Below are 18,047 nucleotides of genomic sequence, written 5' to 3'. Positions count from 1 at the left end.
GAAGTCTTACTTAGTTGTGAGGGGAAAAATTATAGCATATCATCTTGCTTTGTAATGCAACTTTATAACTTCAAAAGTGTGTTCAAATTTGAACTTTCAAGACTTGTTTTAAAATGTATATTTCTTGCAGTTTAACGGGTTTCTTTGTGTTTATGTATATTTACTGTACCTGTTTGTTTGTCAAAAGAGTCCCAAAATGTATCTTTGATATTTGATGTATGTGCCAAACAATTTTCAAAGAATTCTTACATGTAAACTGTTTGTTTCACTACAAATTTTCCACATGAACATACACGTATATGACCTCCAAAACTGATTTGTCAAACTGTTTCATTAAAATACATTGCCAAAAATTTATTGGATTATTTTTTTCATAACACTACCTGAGCAGACAGTTTAAGGTACAGTTATGTATTGTGATTTATGTTTAATAATTAACATAATCATATATACATTGACAGTACATATATACAAGGCTGTCGCATCGTCATCCTGTTAATTTTGCACATCCTGTGCTTCCCCAAAAGAAAAAAAACCAAGAAGATAAAAGTGAAAAACAAAATTTGAAATCAAATTTTATTAGGGCGATTTATGTTTATTTGAGCGGTGTTGAAAAAGGCGATGTGTGATCTTCTGAATTCTTATCTGCAGTAAGCCTGGGGGAAATTTGTGGGAAAATTTTTTAGTTGAGAATTTTAATTTTTTTTTAAAGGGGGGGGGGTGCAGGGGGAAGAGTGTAAATATGTAGAGGAACTTCATTAAAAATGGATTTAACATCTAATTTTAATTAGATTATATAATTCCTATCGTACATTTGTACTTTGAGCAGATATGTTTAGTCATATGTCAAAAACAGAATAAAGGCACAAACCGTTACGCATTTATGGTCAGCAAGTCAGTTCTTGATGTTCTTTTTAAGTAGTACAAAACTTACTTATTTTTCACACGAAATAAAAATTAATTAAGTTGCATTATCATTTAAGCAAATAATTAATATTAAATCAATAAATAAATATTTTTGCAATTGCATCTACTTTCCCTCCCCACATGTATTCCGTTCACATGCAGTGTTGCAGTGTGTTGTTGGAAATTATCTGTCCATGTTTATTGTACAGTTTTGTTGTACAAAGAGATATAATTATGTTACAACCGAAAATTGTCATTGGGCCGAGGCGTCTTTTACATGGGTCAATCTGTCAGGGCCTAGCTGTCTTGTGTGGGCCGAGGTGTCGTTTGGCCGAGATGTCTGTCTACCGAGATGTCCACGAGCCCCCCCCCCCCCCTTCTATAGCATTCAATCATTTCTGTTATTTTAATGTTATTTAGGATAGCGTATTTTATCTTGGATACAGATTTGACCCTTTCCCCTAAAGAACTCCAATTCGTATCTGTTCAAGAATATTATTATGAAAATTGTCATTGCACCGAGGTACGTGTCTTCTACATGGGCCGAGGTGTCTACCGAGGTGTCTATGAGCCCCCCCCCCTTCCCAATCGGATAGCATTGAATTCGATAATTTCTATTAACTATTTTCCCCTTACCCGTAAAGAACTGCAACTCGTATCTATACAAGTATACTTTAATTGACACACGGGAAGTAACTCTTAATTGTAAATATAAATCTACTGTCAGGTAACAAGCCCAGCCATGTTTTGACAACGAACCTGTCTGGTAAGATAAATATGTGATTTCTATATTTCTTGTCTCAGAATGCATTTCTAAACTAAATTTACTTTAAAAACAAATAATAAAGCGTGAAGGTGTTTATAATTACTAGTATCCAAATTAAAAATATGTACATTTACTTTCGTTTTAATATTCTAAATAATATCTTTGATTTATAGTATATACGTATTCGTAACTTATTTTGTTATGACAAGTATACTGAAAATAATTTTTAAGAGAAAACATGGATCCTCGCTCTACTGCTCAGGATGTTCACCGATGTGACCTTTGTGAGACCGCCATAGCACAGAGTTACTGTGACTTTTGTCATGTCAACTTCTGCAAGCCGTGTATAGGAGAACATATCTCAGACGAATATGAAACACATAAAATAGTCCGATTCCAGAATCGAAAGTCAACCTTGATATATCCAAAATGCATGACGCATACACCAAAAAACTGTGAACACCAGTGCAAGAATTGTGATAACATTTTTGTTTGTTCTTCTTGTATTGCATCTGAACAACACAGAGGCCATATATTTGTAGAAGTTTTGGAATTTTTTAAGACAAAGAAAGAAGTTGTTGAAAACGATGCAGAGAAGCTACAGAAACTTATTTCGCCTAAATATGAAGAAATTGCACTCGAATTGGACAATCAGATTGCTAACCTCGACAGAGGATACGAAAAGCTTACAACAAATATTTCCAAACAAGGAGAGCAATGGCACAGAGACATAGACATCGTCATCAACAAAATGAAAACCGATATCGGCGAGATAAAAGAGAATCACAGAGATATTTTACAAAAACACTTGGAAGAAATAAAACAAATACAGTCTCTGATAAATAAAACATTACTGGATATGCGGGAAATTATGGAATCTAGGGAAGTAACTCCAACCATTGAATACAGCTATAAGATGAGAGAATACGCGTATAAAAAGCTGTCTCCTAAAATTAAGGTAACACTCCCTACATTTATTCCAAAATTAATAGACTGTGAGCAGCTAAAAAGTTTGTTTGGACAGATTACCCCATTATCTTCAGTTACCGAAGAGTGCATATCGTCAATTACAGGCACGTAGCATCGTTTTTGAAAGTGGGGGGGCCAGACCCATCCAAAAAATCTTGACAAGCAAAAAAAAAAAAAAAATTGAAAGTTTCCAAAAATCTTCAAAATCCTAATCCATGGGGGGGGGGGGGGGGGGGGGTACTCTCAACTCTACTTCCAAAAAAAAATCTTCCCTACCAAAATTTTTTTCCCTCCAAATCATCAAATTCCTAATCCGTGGGGGGGGGGGGGGATGTTCAATTTGACTACGCATTTTATTCTCATATCAATTTTTTTACTAACTTCCAAAAAAAGTGGGGGGGGGGCCAACTCCATTATAATTCATTTTTTTATATGTAAATTTTAAAAAAATTTGTTACTGCGAGAAAAAGTGGGGGGGCCAGGCCCCCCCTGGCCCCCCCTGATACTACGTGCCTGAATTAACCAACTCAACACTTCAGTCAAAAAACTACTGGGTAAACCAGAGCTTGTCGCCGCATTAAAGACTGGATTTGTACCCCTTTTCAATGAAACATGGTTAAATGAAGACAAAATCTGGACGAGTGGAATGACAAAAGATATCAAATGTTTCAACATAGATGGTTCGCTGCATCAAACAAACACCACAAGATCAGGGAACCGGCCTAGAGATTAAGCCGTAAACAGTGATGGTAATCTTCTATACACTGATGATAATTCAAATACAGTGAATAAAATAAAGAATGGACAGACAAGTGAATTAATTAGATTACAAAGGTGGATGTCAGGTACTCTGTGTGTCACCTCTATTGGTGATCTCCTAGTTACCATGAGCAGTGATGATAAGACTCAATCCAAAGTTGTCCGGTACTCGGGGTATACAGAGAAACAAACAATTCAATTTGATGATGATTCTTAACCTTTGTACTCAGAAAATCACAACATGAATTACATCACAGAGAACAGAAACCATGACATCTGTGTAGCTGATTGTCGGGCTTCTGCAGTAGTGGTGGTTAATCAGGCCGGGAAACTCAGATGGAGATACACCGGTCATCCCTCAGTTGCCAAGAACAAACGATTTGAACCCTATGGTATCACAACAGACAGTCAGAGTCGTGTACTGACAGCAGATTATAAGAACCATTGTATCCACATTCTGAATCAGAATGGACAGTTTCGCCGTTACATTGATAACTGTGATCAGAAGCTTCCTTTTGGTATATCTGTGGACAGTAATGACAGTCTGTTTGTGTGTGAGCGTTACAAAGGCAGTGTAAAGAAAATCTTATATTCAAAATAGTCGTAAAGGTTTGACAATGATGTAACTCAAACATGATACATATATGTATTTTCGTAGATACATACAATGTACATATTATGTGTTTTTACTCAACAAGTGTTCATCAGAAACAGCCCATCTATATTTAGTATAACAAATTGTATTCAATAAGAAATGGATGTGTATGAAGTCACGCAGTATTGTTTGTTTCAAATAAATTTTCAAAATTATTAAGTGTTATAAAAAGACATATCCCGAAGAATGAGCCTGTATTAAAAATTGATTCATGTAATATTAATTAAAATGCATTAACATGTAATGTCAAAACAATTTTTGCTTCGTGAACATATTACACATAAATTAATTGCAGATGATTATCTTTCAAGCAATGAAACGGAATCTTTCTGAACAATTTAACTATTTTTACATTATGGGCCCGTTTTATTGACTCTATTAATTCTAGGGTTATATAAGATGAATGTGAATAAAACGACACGTGTTCCTCTAGTATTTAAATGCCTCATATCTTTCACCCCCGCGAATGTGTTCGGAATGTTTTATTTATCTTTGCTAAGTATGTAATAAATCCAGAGGTGCTCGAATGAAAGTTCACGAAACTTCACCGAGATTTGTTCAGTTCCTTTGAAATTTCGAGCAGAAGTATAAGTGCTCGGATTATATTCTCAAAATACGTAAGTACTGGTCGTTTTTCATATCATATCCTACTTGGATTTATGTTAAAACATGAAAACCTTTTGGGATGCAAGTCTTTTTTTACCATCTAGCGGTTATTTACATTAAACGATAATATTCAGAACAGAGTTATCGTTCGTGTTCAACCACGTGTAGAGTGGTTAAAATATAAACATAGCCATGTTTGATGCTTGTGGTGTGCAATACCATGTTTTTAGAAAATTAATGGGTGTCTGTTTGCATTAAAACTTCGTATATCGAGCCATTTTCAAGGAACATTCTGCATAAAATAGTACAGTCTATTTCACTATTGATGCTATTACTAGGTCAGGTGCGGATCGAAAATTAATCCTTTGGGGTGATCTCTACAAGAATGTTAATTGTTGCAACAGCAGACAAAAACTATTTTTTTGTATTGTCGCATTTATTTCTATAACACATTTTATCCACCAATTAATGAAAATCAAGTTTAAAATCAACAAACCTCTAGATTTTATATTTGGCTACAATTCTATGATTCTATGAAATACACTATAAACACGAGGAGTGATTTTTACTGCGAAACTGAAAGGGTCAGTTAAAATCACGTGGTCTAAAATTTAAATGACAATAACATTCGCAGGGGTGTCTTTGGTTTTCTTCTGGTAAGCTGATCCACGGCTAACGCTTAAGTAGAGACATAAGTAACATTATGTCTCTGCTATATAGGCTTGCTAAAATTTACATGAGGTGTATTATTTGTGGAGTACTTACTATTAAAATTCTAATCTCTTTAGTAAAAAAAACATTCATCGTGTTGTAAAATTTTCCTCTTATTCAGAACTTATAAGATTCCCACCCCCTTACCCGACCTGAAAATGTTTTTGAATTGAAACACGCAGACTAAGAATTAATTTAAAGAAGCTAAATTTAATGACGCGTTTTCCTTTTAGAGTTATCGTTACAAATTCAGCATTAACTTAAGCTTTAATTGTTAATTTTCTCTCCGTTTGTCTTTAACTTTACATGAAATCTAGGGAAGAATCAGTTATATAAACGTTCTAGAAAGAGAAGGTTTCAGATTGGAGGTGGTGTTAAAGGTAACTTTAGGTCTTTTGCATATTACATGCCACGTATATTAATTAATTTTTACCCTCTTTATGACTTTCATTTTTCATTTTTGCTTTTTGACAGGCATCCGAATCTTACAAAAATGTCACAGATGTTGTAGATACTTGTAAGTATAGGCAATAGTCGCAACAAAATATTTGTAGATGTCAATTGATATCATGATATCTTAATTATGTTTTGCTCGACTCTGATATTTGGTATTTAAAGTTCTTTTTTTCATCATAAAAATTTTACTTACACTTCAAACTTTATAAATGAAATGACTAAAAAAGATTTTTGTTGATGGCATCCATGCACTTAACGAGGTTATTGCATTTTCGGCAACGATGTACATGTGTATATAATGGAATAAATAACGTATGCAAGGGGAGATCAAATTAGAAAAAATTTGTTGTACCAGTGCATGCATTGTTGACTAGAACCCCTTTATCTCTAGGTAGTAGGTCTCCAATGAGCCACTAAACCAAGCAGTAATTCGTTGCGTATGGTGATGCGTAATATTAACACTTTAAGACTAATTAAATTTTTGTATACAGAAGACAGATTTAAGGTACGAATAAAAAAAATCTAGATAATTCAGAGTTATCGAAAATTGCTGAGGATCGGAGATTGTAAATATAATTTAACATGGATCTAAAATATTTTGTGCCAGACTCTAATATTTTGTATTCAATATAATTTTATTCCTTATTCGTTTGCAGGTCACATGGCAGGCATCAGTCGAAAGGCCATAAAGCTACGTCCTATTGCGGTTATCAAAGGCTAAACCATGTGAGAAAATAACGTGACCGCTTGACCACAGGAATTGAACAAAATATAGCATATCGTCTTGCTTTGTAATGCTCTATAACTAGAAAAAAGTGTTCAAATTTGAACTTTTAAGACTTTTTTAAAAATGTATATTTCATGCAGTTTAGTGGGTTTCTTTGTGTTTATGTACATTTACTGTACCAGTTTGTTTGTCAAAAGAGTCTCAAAATGTATCTTTGATAATTAATATATGTGCCAAACAATTTTCAAAGAATACTTACGTGTAAACTGTTTGTTTCACTACAAATTTTCCACATGAACATACACGTATATGACCTTTAAAAACTGATTTGTTAAACTGTTTCATTAAAATACATTGCCAGAATTTATTGGATTTAATTTTTTATAACACTTTTTGGACAGAGAGTTTAGAGTATTGTGGTTTATGTTTAATAATTAACGTAATCATTTATACATTGAAAATACATAAATACAAGACCGTTGCACTGTCACCTTGTAAATATTGCCCCATCTCCTCTCCCCCGAAAGGAAAACATATAAGATAAAATTGAAAAGCAAAAATTTGAAATCAAATGACTGCCGTCATGAGAAAAGGGCTTTTATCTTTTGACGTCACAATGCCCAGAAAACAACCTCAAAGTAGCGGCATTGTAGATGCAGTTTTTTGGTTGCTTTTTTTATTAAATTTCCTGTTTCTATTTTTTTTCTGCGTCTGTGTCGTGGATTCATCATAAGTGAATCTGGATTAGCTGCAGAACTTTAACTGGATATTAGGAATGTTTAGTTCTCTTTTGTTCAAATTGTAAGCAATATAGATTTGTAGAAAATTATAAGTTAATTCTACATCAAACAATTTAAGACAATAAAAGGAAGTATAGAAAACTAAGAGTTGTCTCTAAGACACCGGGGAGGGGGACGGGCGGGGAATTTCCCCTCCTATAATGGCGTACGTAATTACCCGGCTATTATTGGATTTCAAACACAATGTCGTTATAAGCAAGACCCCCAGACCCCCCTTCTACTTTTTTATTTCTTCCCTCTACGTCAATTTTTAGAGACAACCCGGAGACTGAAAAAAAATTAATGCAAATCATAATTTGACGTTTTTCACGTCGTGACGTTTTCGACCAGCTACGTCAAAGTCGTGTTAACATGTCTTACTAAAATTGTCATTAAATGCTTAAAACACACAAGCATTTGGATATCTTTGTATATTTGTATTCAGAAAGAGGTGACTAATCGGAATTGACAAAAAAGTGAATTTGTGAAATTTTGACCTTAAAGGTCCCTTTTTCGTGACGGCAGTCAAATATTAGGCAATTAGGGCAATCTGTGTTCATTTGAGACGCGATCATAAAGGCGATGTGTTCGTTTTCCGATTTCTAATCTGAAGTATGCGTGGAGGAAATTAGAAAGGGGGAAATTTTTAGTTAATTTTTTTTAAAGTGTGACCACATAGTCAATGACTAAAACGTGGTGTATTTAAAGATTATAAATATTTTCAATGCACACGATTTAAAAACTAACAACGTGGAGTTGTTCCAGTAACAAAATAGAAAATAGAAAACATTATCTACTTTCCCGCCCCACGCACTTGCTTTACCCGCAATGTCACTCTTTATTGTTGTACAAAGACAGATATATCGGTAGTTAAATTATTTTTGAAAATAATCTATCAATGCGGAAATATTTTCAGAAACTAATGTTATTGTGAGTTTCCTCTATTATATACCTCAGTGATGTTCAGCGTGTCTCTTTTTGCTATGTCTAAAAATATCCCGACGTAAAATGTTAATTTCAGCGCCTGCTACCATACGTAAACAGAAATACCGTGATATGATAGAACCCGCGATATGATAAGAAACAAGTATATACATTTATATTACATCCGAAAATGTTCAATGTGCCGAGGTATCTTTTACAAGGGCCGGCGTGTCATTCGGTATGGACCGACCTATCAGGACCGAGGCGTCAACACCAAGCGGCCAAGGTACCGCTGGGCCGAGATGTTTGTCTACCAAGATGGAGATGTCCACGCGAATTATCAAAGAAAGCATTTTATTATTTATATTTACATATATTTACCTAAAATATCGATAAATTGTTCGAAAAAAGTAAGACTAGTTAACTTCACAAAATTACTGTTAATGTTCATCAGTGTGTTAGCTAAAAGAAACAGCAACATTAAATCGTCTATTTTTTGGAATTTGTCTAGCATCATCATAATTATTTCATACAGTCCGTGATTTTTCTTAGGTCGCTGTAGGTTTCGATCACAGGTGCTTAAGGACAGGATAAACCCCCCCCCCCCCACTTTCCAGTAAATAGACCCCCGGGACTTTATTCATTTTTTTTAATTGAATAATCCTTTTAAGATTAATCAAATATATGTTTCTAATCAAATATATTCATTCATTGCCCAAATTTACCAAAAATAAACATTTTTTTTAAAATCAGACCCTCTGTGTATATTATACAAGCCTTCTTGTTTTATGTATTAAGACGGTCTAATTTTTAAAAAAAAAATTGTTTGAGGTTATTTTATGCAGAGATTAGATTAAAAATATGTCCTAAAAGGATAATTTAATTTAAAAAAATGAAAGTACCGGGTGTCTATAATCTTGGGGGGTGGGGGGGGGGTCGATCCAGTCCTCTAGCAGCTGTGGGTTCGACCAATAGATTGATTGAGCGTTTATATTTCAGTCCTGTCAGATTTTATAGCTGATTTTTAGAGCTAAATGTATGAATAAACTATAGGTTTCCGTAAGAAATAGAGTGAATCGTACTCGGTAGATGTAAATATATCAAATTGAACGACGCATGATAAGAGAAATATGCACTGAATATAGATATGTTTGTACAGTGAGACATAGGGAGAAACTCGAATTGTAAATATTAATCTATTGTCAGGTGACTAGCCCAGCCATGTAATGACAACGAACTGATTTGATTAGGTAAATACATTTTATGTGATTTCTATGATATTTCGGATCCTAAAATGTATTTCTTTTTTAAATTTACCTAAAAAAAAAATAATGAAGCGTTAAGCTGTGTATGATTATCCAAATAAAAATATATTAAGATACTTTCGTTTTCATGTTCTAAATTATGGCTTTGATATATAGTTTATCTATTCATAACGTATTTTGTTTTGATAAGTGAACTTAATTTTTTTTTAGAACACATGGATCCTCGCTCTAGTACTCAGGATGTTCATCGATGTGACCTTTGTAAGACCGCCATAGCACAGAGTTACTGTGACTTTTGTCATGTCAACCTGTGCAAGCCTTGTTTAAGAGAACATATCTCTGATGAATATGAAACACATAAAATAGTCCGATTCCAGGATCGAAAATCAACCTTGATATATCCAAAATGCAAGTTGCATACACCAAAAACCTGTGAACTCCAATGCAAGAATTGTGATAACATTTTTGTTTGTTCTTCTTGTACTGCATCTGAACAGCACAGAGGTCATATATTTGTAGAGGTTTTAGAAGTTTACGAGGCAAAGAAAGAAGTTATTGAAAAAGATGCAGAGAAGTTACAGAATCTTATTTCGCCTAAATATGAAGAAATTGCACTCGAATTGGACAATCAGATTACCAACCTGGATGGAGGATATGAGAAACTTACATCGGAAATTTCGAATCAAGGAGAGCAATGGCACAGAGAAATTGACATCATCATCAACAAAATGAAAACTGAAATCGGCGAGATAAAAGAGAAATACAAAGATCTTTTACAGAAACACTTTGAAGAAATAAAACAGATACAGTGTCTTATAGATAAAACATTACTGGACATGAGTGAAATCAAGAAATCTAGAGAAGTAACTCCAACCATTGAATACAGCTCTAAGATCAGAGAATTCAGCAAGTTGCCATACAAAGTCAAGGTACCATTGGCAACATTTATTCCACATTTAATCGACCGTGAGCAGCTTGAAAGTTTGTTTGGGCAGATGACCCCATTATCGTCAGCTACCGAAGAAAGCGTCTGGTCAATTAACCAACCCAACACTTCAGTCAGAGAACTACTGGATAAACCGGAGCTTGTTGCCACAATAAAGACTGGCTATGGATCTGTACTTAACGTGACATGTTTAAATGAAGACAAAATCTGGACGAGTGGATTGACGAAAGAAATGAAATGTTTCAATATTAATGGTTCGCTGCATCAAACAAACACCATAAAATCGGGAGAACTGCCTAGAGATCTAGCCATAGACAGTTATGGGAATCTTCTGTACATTGATGATACATTAAATACAGTGAATAAAATAAAGAATGGACAGACAAATAAATTAATCAGAGTAAAGATATGGGTGCCTGTTAATGTATGTGTGACCTCTGCTGATAATCTCTTGGTTACGATGTACAGAAATTTTATAGCTCAATCCAAAGTTGTCCGTTACTCGGGATCTTCAGAGAAACAAACAATTCAATTTGACGACGAATCTAAGCCGTTATACTCAGAAAATAAGGAAATGAAATACATTTCAGAGAACAGAAACCATGACATCTGTGTAGCTGATTGTCGGGCTTCTGCAGTAGTGGTGGTCAATCAGGACGGGAAACTTAGATGGAGATACACCGGCCATCTTGCAGTTGCCAATATCAAAACATTTAAACCCTTTGGTATCACAACAGACAGTCAGAGTCGTATCCTGACAGCAGACCGTAACAACAATTGTATCCACATTCTGGATCAGAATGGGCAGTTTCTCCGTCACATTGATAACTGTCTGAATGATCCCTGGGGTTTATGTGTGGACAATAATGACAATCTGTTTGTGTGTGAGTGTTACAACGGCAATGTAAAGAAAATCAAATATTCAAAATAGGCACAATAGTTTATATATTTATTTGTAAAAATTGGATTAGTCATTCAATAAAAAAATGATGTGTTTAAAGTCATCCAGTTTTGTGTGATCCAAGTAACTTTTTAAAATTGATAAGTGTTTTATAATGGTGCATCCCCAAGCTAAGATTGGGTCTTTTTTAGCGCTGATTTATGTAATTATATACATGTTTATTAAAATAAATTTCAAGTAAATCTAATGCCATGCACATACCTACACAGACAGCTTCGCCACACTGGATGCACATATGTGAATCATACTGTTTACCCAGGGGGGGGGGGGGGTTGCGTGTCACAAAAACATGTGTAGCATTTTTTTTTAGCGCAGTCAATTTTTGCAATTTAAGAATGTTCTTATAGAAAATAATACCGAGTATAATTTCTGCGTATTCAATAATTTGCGATTTAAAAAAGGTTGCGAAAATGCGAAAACTATATCACGCAAAAATTACCGGATAAACGATATGTGGATCATATTATTTGTTTCAAATGAGATCATAAAAAGGCATCATATGTGAATCATATGTATACTGTTAATTCCTAATTAAACGAGTAATCAATATCGGCGTAAAATCGCGAGAAGTATCCTTCGCGGATTTTAAAAATCTCGCCATTATTTTCAGAGAGTTGAAAAAGGAGAAAAGTTCAACGTTTGCGATTTTATATTCTCTGGATTTGATACAATCCAGCGGGATCGCGGAATTAAGTACTTGGGTAATATAAGGAATTTATAGCATTGCTTCATATGACCACATATGAGTGTTTATATGATTCTCATATGATCTGCCACATCTGATACTCATATGATTCGATATATATATGATTCATATATGATTCTTATATGAAAGACAATACATATGAAAATCATACGTTGCGAAAATGCCAAAGTGCACCATCTTCGCTAGCCAAGGGTTCTTGGTCCACATTGCTCCTCATATAAACCCACCGCATCACCGAGTTTTCGTAATGAGATCTGCCAAGGGTTTATGGGGAGCAGAGTTAACCGAAAACCCTTCGCTAGCGAAGATGATATGCACTGAAATCTTTTCTTTTACTTGTTTTTAAACATATTACACGTTAATTTATTGCAAATGATCAACGTCCAAGCAATGAAACGAACTCTTTCTGAACTCAGTGTTTTAAATTGTGTTTTACAAGGATGTATTAGAATAATTAATGCTGAATTACGTGTTAAAAGCCTGCATGTATTTAATGTGCTTGAAATGAACATCTTTTTTATACCTCAAATAAAAAATATAGATATTTCAATCTTTCACAATCAAAGATCATTATTGCTTATCGCAACAAAACATGATAAGAGAAATATGCACTGAATATGGATATGTTTGTACAGTGAGACATAGGGAGAAACTCGAATTGTAAATATTAATCTATTGTCAGGTGACTAGCCCAGCCATGTAATGACAACGAACTGATTTGATTAGGTAAATACATTTTATGTGATTTCTATGATATTTCGGATCTTAAAATGTATTTCTTTTTTAAATTTACCTAAAAAAAAAATAATGAAGCGTTAAGCTGTGTATGATTATCCAAATAAAAATATATTAAGATACTTTCGTTTTCATGTTCTAAATTATGGCTTTGATATATAGTTTATCTATTCATAACGTATTTTGTTTTGATAAGTGAACTTAATTTTTTTTTAGAACACATGGATCCTCGCTCTAGTGCTCAGGATGTTCATCGATGTGACCTTTGTAAGACCGCCATAGCACAGAGTAACTGTGACTTTTGTCATGTCAACCTGTGCAAGCCTTGTATAGGAGAACATATCTCTGATGAATATGAAACACATAAAATAGTCCGATTCCAGGATCGAAAATCAACCTTGATATATCAAAAATGCATGTTGCATACACCAAAAACCTGTGAACTCCAATGCAAGAATTGTGATAACATTTTGGTTTGCTCTTCTTGTACTGCATCTGAACAGCACAGAGGTCATATATTTGTAGAGGTTTTAGAAGCTTACGAGGCAAAGAAAGAAGTTATTGAAAAAGATGCAGAGAAGTTACAGAATCTTATTTCGCTTAAATATGAAGAAATTGCACTCGAATTGGACAATCAGATTACCAACCTGGATGGAGGATATGAGAAACTTACATCGGAAATTTCGAATCAAGGAGAGCAATGGCACAGAGAAATTGACATCATCATCAACAAAATGAAAACTGAAATCGGCGAGATAAAAGAGAAACACAAAGATCTTTTACAGAAACACTTTGAAGAAATAAAACAGATACAGTGTCTTGTAGATAAAACATTACTGGACATGAGTGAAATCAAGAAATCTAGAGAAGTAACTCCAACCATTGAATACAGCTCTAAGATCAGAGAATTCAGCAAGTTGCCATACAAAGTCAAGGTACCATTGGCAACATTTATTCCACATTTAATCGACCGTGAGCAGCTTGAAAGTTTGTTTGGGCAGATGACCCCATTATCGTCAGCTACCGAAGAAAGCGTCTGGTCAATTAACCAACCCAACACTTCAGTCAGAGAACTACTGGATAAACCGGAGCTTGTTGCCACAATAAAGACTGGCTATGGATCTGTACTTAACGTGACATGTTTAAATGAAGACAAAATCTGGACGAGTGGATTGACGAAAGAAATGAAATGTTTCAATATTAATGGTTCGCTGCATCAAACAAACACCATAAAATCGGGAGAACTGCCTAGAGATCTAGCCATAGACAGTTATGGGAATCTCCTGTACATTGATGATACATCAAATACAGTGAATAAAATAAAGAATGGACAGACAAATAAATTAAACAGAGTAAAGATATGGGTGCCTGTTAATGTATGTGTGACCTCTACTGATGATCTCTTGGTTACGATGTACAGAAATTTTATAGCTCAATCCAAAGTTGTCCGTTACTCGGGATCTTCAGAGAAACAAACAATTCAATTTGACGACGAATCTAAGCCGTTATACTCAGAAAATAAGGAAATGAAATACATTTCAGAGAACAGAAACCATGACATATGTGTAGCTGATTGTCGGGCTTCTGCAGTAGTGGTGGTCAATCAGGACGGGAAACTTAGATGGAGATACACCGGTCATCTTGCAGTTGCCAATAACAAAACATTTAAACCCTTTGGTATCACAACAGACAGTCAGAGTCGTATCCTGACAGCAGACCGTAACAACAATTGTGTCCACATTCTGGATCAGAATGGGCAGTTTCTCCGTTACATTGATAACTGTCTGAATGATCCCTGGGGTTTATGTGTGGACAATAATGACAATCTGTTTGTGTGTGAGTGTTACAACGGCAATGTAAAGAAAATCAAATATTCAAAATAGGCATAATAGTTTATATATTTATTTGTAAAAATTGGATTAGTCATTCAATAAAAAATGATGTGTTTAAAGTCATCCAGTTTTGTTTGATCCAAGTAACTTTTTAAAATTGATAAGTGTTTTATAATGGTGCATCCCCAAGCTAAGATTGGGTCTTTTTTAGCGCTGATTTATGTAATTATATACATGTTTATTAAAATAAATTTCAAGTAAATCTAATGTCATGCTTATACCTACACAGGCAGCTTCGCCACACTGGATGCACATATGTGAATCATACTGTTTACCCGGGGGGGGGGGGGGGGTTGCGTGTCACAAAAACATGTGTAGCATTTTTTAGCGCAGTCAATTTTTGCAATTTAAGAATGTTCTTATAGAAATAATACCGAGTATAATTTCTGCGTATTCAATAATTTGCGATTTAAAAAAGATTGCGAAAATGCGAAAACTATATCACGCAAAAATTACCGGATATACGATATAAGGTCTGCACCAAGCGGTGCAGACATATTGAATACCGCGCATTAGTTTCTGCACCAATTGGTGTGTTACATGTATAGGACCGACGGCATCCACAATAATCATCCAATGCTTATATTTATATTCATACTGATGTTTATTTGTATGAAATATATGTGTATTGTCGCTGTAAAACATTTATATACACTCTCAGTCAGGGAGATGAAACATACGTGGAACAGCGCGTTAGCGAGCTATGTATATTGTTTCAGCAATTATCTGCATGAATTATCAAAGAAAGCATTTCAATGTTTATATTTACATCTTTTTTACTTGAAAGATTGATAATTTTACCGTAAAAAATATATATAATTCATTAAATTACTGTTAATGTATATCAGTACGTTAGCTTAAAGAAACAGCCAAATCGTCCCTTATGGGAATTGGAATCTGGCATCATCATGATTATTTCGTGTAGTCGGTGATTTTTCTTAGGTCGCTGTAGATTTCGACAAATCGATATCGGGGCGTTTATATTTAAGTCCTGTCAGTTTCTACTGCTGTTTTATAGAGTTATATATATGAATTACCTATAAATTTCCGTAAAATAATAGAGGGAATCATACTCGGTAGATGTAAAAAAAAATTAAATTGAACGTCGCATATTTCAAATGAAAACATAAGGGGAAATATACGGTAGAAGTATACACTGAATGTAGATATACAGTGAGACACGGGAAGTAACTCTAATTGTAAATATGAACTACTGTCAGCTGACGAGCCCAGCCATGTTTTGACAACGGATTAGGTAAAATATATATGATTTCTATGATATTTCTGATCTCAGAATGTATTTCTATCCTTAATTTTTTTAACGAAAGAATAATGAAGTTTGAGACTGTGTATAACGATAATCAAAATTAAAATATATACTTTCGTTTTAATGTTCTAATTTATAGCTTTAATATATAGTATACCTATTCGTAACTTATTTTGTTTTGTCAAGTATAATGAAAATTAACTTTTTTAGACCAAACATGGATCCTCACTCTACTGCTCAGGATGTTCATCGATGTGACCTTTGTGAGACCGCCATAGCTTAGAGTTACTGTGACCTTTGTCATGTCAACTTGTGCAGGCCCTGTATAGGAGAACATAGGAGAACATATCTCAGACGAATATGAAACACATAAAATAGTCCGATTCCCGGATCGAAAATCAACCTTGATATATCCAAAATGCATAACGCAAACACCAAAAAACTGTGAACACCAGTGCAAGAATTGTGATAACATTTTTGTTTGTTCTTTTTGTATTGCATCTGAACAACACAGGGGCCATATATTTGTAGAAGTTTTAGAAGTTTACAAGACAAAAGAAGAAGTTATTGGAAAAGATGCAGAGAAAATACAGAATCTTATTTCGCCTAAATATGAAGAAACTGCACTCGATTTGGACAATCAGATTGCCAACCTGGATGGAGAATATAAGAAACTTACAACAGTAATTTCCAAACAAGGAGAGGAATGGCACAGAGAAATCGACATCGTCATCAATAAAATGAAAACGGAAATCGGCGAGATAAAAGAGAAACACAGATATATTCTACAGAAACATTTAGGGGAAATAAAACAGATACAGTTTATAAATAAAACATTACTGGCTATGCGTGAAAGCAAGGAATTTAGAGAAGTAACTTCAACCATTGAATACAGTTATCAGATGAGAGAATTCAACAAGTTGCCACCTAAAATTAAGGTAACAATGCCAACATTTATTCCAAATTTGATAGACCGTGAGCAGCTTGACAGTTTGTTTGGGCAGATCATTCCATTATCTTCAGCTACGGAAGAAAGTGTTTGGTCAATTAACCAACCCAACACTTCAGTCAAACAACTACTGGATCACCCGGAGTTTGTCGCAACAATACAGACTGGATATACATTTTTAATTAATATGACATGTTTAAATGAAAACAAAATTTGGACGAGTGGATCGACCAAAGAAATTAAATGTTTCAACATTAATGGTTTACTGCAGCAAACAAACACCACAAGATCAGGGAACTGGCCTAGAGATCTAGCGGTAGACAGTGATGGAAATCTTCTGTACACTGATGATAAACCAAATACAGTCAATTTACTAAAGAATGGACAGACAGAAGAGTTAATCGGATTACAGGGATAGAGGCCTAATAAGCTGTGTGTCACCACTACTGGTGATCTCCTGGTTGCCATGTACAGTGATGATGAAACTCAATCCAAAGTTGTCCGTTACTCGGGATCTACAGAGAAACAAACAATTCAATTTGATGATGAAGGTAAACCTCTGTACTTAGGGAATAGTAAGATTAAATATATCACAGAGAACAGAAACCATGACATATGTGTAGCTGACTGTGAGGCTTGTGAAGTAGTGGTGGTTAATCAGGCTGGGAAACTCAGATAGAGATACAACGGTCATCTCTCAGTTACCAAGAACAAACCATTTCAACCCTATGGTATCACAACAGACAGTCAGAGTCGTATCCTGACAGCAGACAGCAACAACCATTGTATCCACATTCTAGATCAGAATGGACAGTTTCTCCGTTACATTGATAACTGTGATCTGAAGGATCCTTTTGGGTTATGTGTGGACAATAATGACAATCTGTCTGTGTGTGAGCATTGCGAAGGCAATATAAAGAAAATAAAATATTCAAAGTAAACACAAAGGTTTGAGAATGATTCAACCAAAACATATTTTCGTGAATGCATGCAATGAATATATTTGAATTTTCAATCAGAAACATACCATCTATATTAAGAATTAAACATTGTATTATTTATTCAATA

At 34.4% G+C, this 18,047-nt stretch overlaps 2 protein-coding genes and 2 pseudogenes across 2 annotated transcripts; all 4 read left to right on the top strand.

Moving 5' to 3' along the window:
* The first annotated feature begins 1,578 nt into the window (after positions 1–1,578).
* On the top strand, positions 1,579–4,233 carry LOC128158905 (uncharacterized; annotated as a pseudogene).
* A 5,503-nt stretch (positions 4,234–9,736) lies between these two features.
* On the top strand, positions 9,737–11,400 carry LOC128161613 (uncharacterized). The gene has a single exon (XM_052824926.1). The coding sequence runs from the start codon at positions 9,739–9,741 to the stop codon at positions 11,398–11,400; it is 1,662 nt and encodes a 553-aa protein (XP_052680886.1). The 5' UTR covers positions 9,737–9,738.
* Positions 11,401–13,090: 1,690 nt separating this feature from the next.
* Positions 13,091–14,754, top strand: LOC128161712 (uncharacterized). Its single transcript, XM_052825076.1, has one exon. It carries the CDS (start codon positions 13,093–13,095, stop codon positions 14,752–14,754), a length of 1,662 nt encoding a protein of 553 aa, XP_052681036.1. The 5' UTR covers positions 13,091–13,092.
* A 1,493-nt stretch (positions 14,755–16,247) lies between these two features.
* Positions 16,248–18,047, top strand: LOC128161355 (uncharacterized; annotated as a pseudogene).

Source organism: Crassostrea angulata, chromosome 8 (genome assembly GCF_025612915.1).
Source record: "Crassostrea angulata isolate pt1a10 chromosome 8, ASM2561291v2, whole genome shotgun sequence".
Classification (NCBI taxonomy): Eukaryota; Metazoa; Mollusca; class Bivalvia; order Ostreida; family Ostreidae; genus Magallana; species Magallana angulata.
Note: the sequence above shows the minus strand (reverse complement) of the source record. Positions and strands in the feature narration are given on the sequence as shown.